Source organism: Nicotiana tabacum, chromosome 8, assembly GCF_000715075.1.
Source record: "Nicotiana tabacum cultivar K326 chromosome 8, ASM71507v2, whole genome shotgun sequence".
NCBI lineage: Eukaryota > Viridiplantae > Streptophyta > Magnoliopsida > Solanales > Solanaceae > Nicotiana > Nicotiana tabacum.
The window spans coordinates 150,246,408-150,251,931 of record NC_134087.1 but is presented as its reverse complement, the minus strand read 5'-3'; the positions used below and the strand labels follow the sequence as shown (position 1 = coordinate 150,251,931).

At 38.4% G+C, this 5,524-nt stretch overlaps 1 protein-coding gene across 1 annotated transcript; it reads left to right on the top strand.

The window, feature by feature from the left end:
- Positions 1 to 4,112: 4,112 nt before the first annotated feature.
- On the top strand, positions 4,113 to 4,943 carry LOC142162578 (uncharacterized). The gene is made up of 3 exons (XM_075218844.1): positions 4,113 to 4,545; positions 4,632 to 4,685; positions 4,754 to 4,943. The coding sequence occupies exons 1-3, from the start codon at positions 4,177 to 4,179 to the stop codon at positions 4,916 to 4,918; spliced, it is 588 nt and encodes a 195-aa protein (XP_075074945.1). The 5' UTR covers positions 4,113 to 4,176; the 3' UTR covers positions 4,919 to 4,943.
- Positions 4,944 to 5,524: the final 581 nt, after the last annotated feature.

The window sequence follows — 5,524 nt, the reverse complement described above, 5'->3', positions numbered from 1 at the left end:
AAAGGATATGTAGGCAACATCTGAAGCAAGGTTCGGTTAAAACTTTTTAAAATGCTTCTCACGGAGTATCAAATAGACAAAAATTTCTCATGATTGCTCAATTTATCTTTGGCCGAAAACTCTTCATGTTCTCGAGCAAAGAGTCATAGTTGTGAGCACGTAATTTTTGCCCCATCCCTAAAATACTCCTAAAAAATACTTCAAAATAGTTTTAACTACCTTCATGGAATTGTAGGAATTTTCCTTCATTTTTATTTTTATTTTTATTGTTTTGGCATTTATTTGTATTTTTAGCATAATTAGAAACATTTTAAATCATGAAAAGTCATAAATATTTTTTATCATTCATCTTTTACATTATAGAGTTAATTGTATTTTAGCATTTAGTTGCATGATAATTGCATCTCTCAAGCATAAAATCACAAAATACATTAGTGTTTCTAGGTTTAATTAATTATCTTTTTCCTTAACCTACAATTCTAGTTAATTAATTAAATAAGTGTTAGATTAATTTGGTAAGCAAATTAATTTTGCAAAAGCCAGGTTGAATTTGGAATAACGAACTAGGTGGCTAATGTTTGAAATATAGAGCAAAACTTAAAAAGGGCCATCTGCTCCATGTGTCGTTTGCCTCAACAACCCAATACCCAGACCCACCTTAACCTGGTCCAGCTTCATTACCTCTTCCAAACGACACCATTTTGGCGTAGAGTGATCTCAACCCTTGATCGCCTCTATTCTGGCAGTCTGGAAGCCCTATTCATTCCAATAAAACGGTCCTAAACTCATACCCCTACCCCAAAGACCCCTCTCACATTTCGAGTGCGGAACCAAAATATTGTTAATTTTTACTAAAAATACTAAAATAAGTGTAAAAAAAAAAGTTACCAAAGTATATATAACGCCACTAATAGTGGCGCTATACAGTAACGTTAACTGTACCGTTACTGTATAGCGCCACTATTAGTGGCGTTATACTGACAAACTTACATAGCGCCATTAATAGTGGCGCTATATGTCTTATACCTGAAGACATAGCGCCATTAATAGTGGCGCTATACCCCTATCCCCCCATCTTCTTCTTATTCGTTCCATCTCCGTCTTCCATCTCCCTCTTTTCACTTCTGGTCCCCCTCCCCCACACCACCGATCTGCCCTAATTTTTTTTTAAAAAAAAAATTTGGGTCCCCCGTCACATAAAAGTTTAATATTTGTGGTCTCACTGTCGAGTAGAGCTTCATGTTATTGTGGATTCACTCTTCCGGAGTCAAAATTTCGATCTATCTACATTTCAAAAATTCTAAATCGAGGTATTTCGATTTATTTTAAGTTGAAACTTTTATAACAATGCATATTACTTGATTTGTATGTATTCTATTTCGGTTTGTGTTTATTTTTTCCGAAACTAGCATGTTAAATTTTATCCGAATTTAATTTTAGTGTTGTATAAAAATATGTAAATTAGTCTAAAAATGTGTTTGTTAATATCCTCATGTATATTTATGTGTTTTTATGCCGTTTAGTTTAGATTATTTTTTAGCGTAGTAAAATGTATACTTTATTAGCGTAGTAAAACGTAGACCTTTTTAGCGTAGTAAAACGTAGACCCCTTTAGCGTAGTAAAATGTAGAGCCTTGTAGCGTAGTATTGTGTAGTAATTGTTTAATTATCTTATATTCTAGCACGAAACCCATATATATATATATATATTATTTTTACAATTTAGTTATTAAATAAATATGAATAAAAATTATTAAAAAAACATAAAATTATTAATGATAGTTTGGTACCACTGAGCTTCAGAAAATCTAGCACGAAACCCATAATTATAAAAATTATATATAGGTATATATAATTTTTACAATTAAGTTATTAAAAAATATGAATAAAAATTATTAAAAAAACATAAAATTATTAATGATAGTTTGGTACCACTGGGCCTCAGAAAATCTAGCACGAAACCCATAAGTATATATATAATTTTTACAATTAAGTTGTTAAAAAATATGAATTTAAATTATAAAAAACACACATAAATTTTAATGATAGTTATTAAAAATTATGAATTTGCAGTTGACGACATGGATGCACCTATACATCCCGACACCCATAATTATAAAAATTATATATATATATAATTTTTACAATTAAGTTATTAAAAAATATGAATAAAAATTATTAAAAAAATATAAGATTATTAATGATAGTTTTGTACCACTGGGCACGAAACCCATAAGTTTATATATAATTTTATACAATTAAGTTTAAAAATATGAATTTAAATTATAAAAAACACACATAAATTTTAATGATAGTTATTAAAAATTATGAATTTTCAGTTGACGACATGGATGCACCTATACATCCCGGCCCTCGGACGTCGGAGCTACTACCCCTACAGCCCCAGCATAGATTCGAGCATATATGGGGGGGAGAGTTGCTTACGCAGACTTTTCGGGGGAGGAGAGTGGATTTATTGTGGGAGTTTTTGACTCCTCCTCGCGTTCTACATCCCCGTGTGGTCCATCACCTGGAGGAGATGGGATTATATAGGATCATTAGCATTGGCCGGATACAGCTCGACTATGTTTTGATCACGGCGTTGATTGAGCGGTGGCGACCGGAGATGCACACTTTCCATCTGCCCATCGGCGAAGCCACCATCACACTCCAGGACGTCGAGATTTTATATGGCCTGTCCACCGATGGCTTGCCAGTTTTACTGCCTGGGAACATGAGATATTTTAACCGGGCTGCATATATGGATATGCTGCACAGGCTCACGGGCTTCAGGTCCGAGGACCCAGATGTAGCAATTGGGAGTAGTCGTATGCAGTTGGTCCCCATTAGAGACCACTTGGTGCAGATCCACGATACTATCACCGACGACTCAGCGGAGGTGGATGTGGAGCAATATACGAGGCTGTTGTTGCTCCTTCTATTTGGGGGGGTCTTGTTCCCGAACACTTCGGGGAACCTAGTGAGCCTTCGTTTTCTGCATCATATTGCGGACTTTGATGATACAGTCAGCTACAGCTGGGGTGGTGCTGTCCTATCTTTTTTGTACATGCAGATGTGCCGGGCATCCATGGGCACACAGAGAGATGTTTGTGGCTTTCTGCCACTTCTACAGGTGACAACTTATTCAAATAATTTGTCGTTTAGTTCCAATTCTACCTAGTTAGAGTTAATCTTTACGTCAACTTTCTGTTTTAGGTTTGGGTGTGGGAGCGATTTCTGCAACTTCGGCCACCTCTACCACAACTACCGGCTAATGTACATATTCCTGATCTCCCTCTAGCTTGTAGGTGGGTATTGCATCGTAGACTTGCACGAGAGTATCATGGCCATCATAATCTCCCATTCTGTAGGGATGTGTTGGATTTTCTGGAGGATGCACAGGTGAATATCTAACTAAACTTACCAATTAATTTTTAACTAGGTGTTGCGCAAACTAACGGTTTGTGTTATTATTTGATAGTTCATCTGGACGCCGTACAACGAAGAGCTGATAGGTACCCTGCCAGCGTATTGCACGCACGGTCGCCATATTTGGAGGGCTTCCGTCCCTCTTACGTGCCTCGATATTGTTGAGCATCATGCCTCAGAGCGAGTATTTCGTCAGTTTGGATTTCCGCAGTCTATACCGACTCAGCCTGCATGGGACCCTTTACATTATGAGAGGGATTATAGGATGAGAGTGGACGACACATTTATTGAGTGGCTGACAGCGCAGTTGGGTATTTGGGACAGCCGAGGGGACTTGACCCCAGCTCCGCAACACTTTCCTATCGACGTTTATATGGCATGGTACTGCACTGTTTCCCGACTTTTTATCGGGAACCCAGTTCATCAGGTAGATGGTCGATACGTCTCATACGCCGGGAGACATGAGGCTCTGGTATGTTTTCTGTTATTATCAATTACTTTAATAGTAATTTCTAGTCAAATACGTAGTTTATATTAAAAACTTTTGTGCAGGCGATTGGATTGCATACCGTATATCGTATGGGGCAGCAGATGCAGAGTTATGTCCACGACCCTGTGATCATGCAGGACTATAGTCGTCGCATAATGGATGTGGCTGCCCAGACACTGCACTGAGGCCGATCGGATCAGCGTTTGGCACACCAGCCAGATTATGTTGACCCAGCCACATACCAGCGAGGTCGTGGTATGCCACGGGGTGGTGGCCGACGAGCTGCTGCTGCTCCACGACGACCTGCTGGTGTTGGACGACGCGGTCGTGGGCGGAGAGGAGGTCCCCAGCAAGGGGGCTTTGAGGCTCCTGCTGATGATGTTGCTGCTGATATGGGAGGTGGCATGCATGAGACCGACATGCCGTCTTACAGCCTTGGCATTTATGACACTCCAGGGACGTCGCAGGTGACCCCATCGGGTCAATTCTTGATCATGGGCTCGGATTTTCAAGGAGTGGAGTTGGGTAGATATTTCCCTGGCCCGTCTACCACTGATGAGTCTCGACCGATCCGAGATTTTGATAGTGGGCACCGACTGAGTTATGGCAGCTCATCACATGCGCAGGTATGAGTTTATTAGTATTAATTTTATTACTTTTTTTTACTATAACTTATTTATTTTGTTTTAACTTTATTAATTTACTTTTTTAGGCTTCATGCGATGCTGCGACAGATGACTACATTCAGGATCCAGACACGATTATGGTAAGACAATATATATTTTTGTGAATTGTTATGTAGTTTTCTATACTAAGTTTGATATTATTATGTAGCCTTCTACTGGACCTGACAGCACCACCGATACATGTCATCCTGTGCCGCATCCGGCCATAAGGAGACGACTTGATGATGATGATCCTGATAGCGTACCCGGGCGGCAGGGGATGCGCCTCAGGCCAACGGCTACTTTGAGACACACCGGATGCGGGACACATTGATTCGGTCTTCCATATTTTTGTTTTTTTGGTGTAAATAATATTTTTTTTGTACATTAACAACAATATTTAGTCGAATATGACAGTTACTTTTTTTAGTTCAAATTTCGTTTTATAGTTTTTGGTATAGTAACACAACAACTTAAACTTAACTTCCACTTAAATTAAAATAAAATTAAGTACAACAAACAAGGAAAACATTAGTACAACACAAACACAAACATAACAGGCCAACATAATAAAAAGACATGACATATGAAAATGACACTAAACACATACACGTAAATGCTCCATCCTCAGTTGTCATTTATTCTTCGCTCCAACCACTTAAATCGTTCTTCCATTTGTTCTTTTTCTTCTTCTAACTCTTTCACTCTCGCATTCACCTCCGTAAGTTCTCGTTTATATTTTTTGTTGCGTTCCTTGTGTGCTTCACAATTCCATTCAGCTCTCCATTTTTTATCTTCCACCTCCTTTAGTTTCTCCCTCATATCTGTAATAATTCTATCTGCCTCCTTTTGTATTCTATGCTGGTATAACAACATATTATGAAATTCCTGTAATCTATCCCTGTAGCTTTCCTGATAACATGGTTCCTCAGCCCATTCA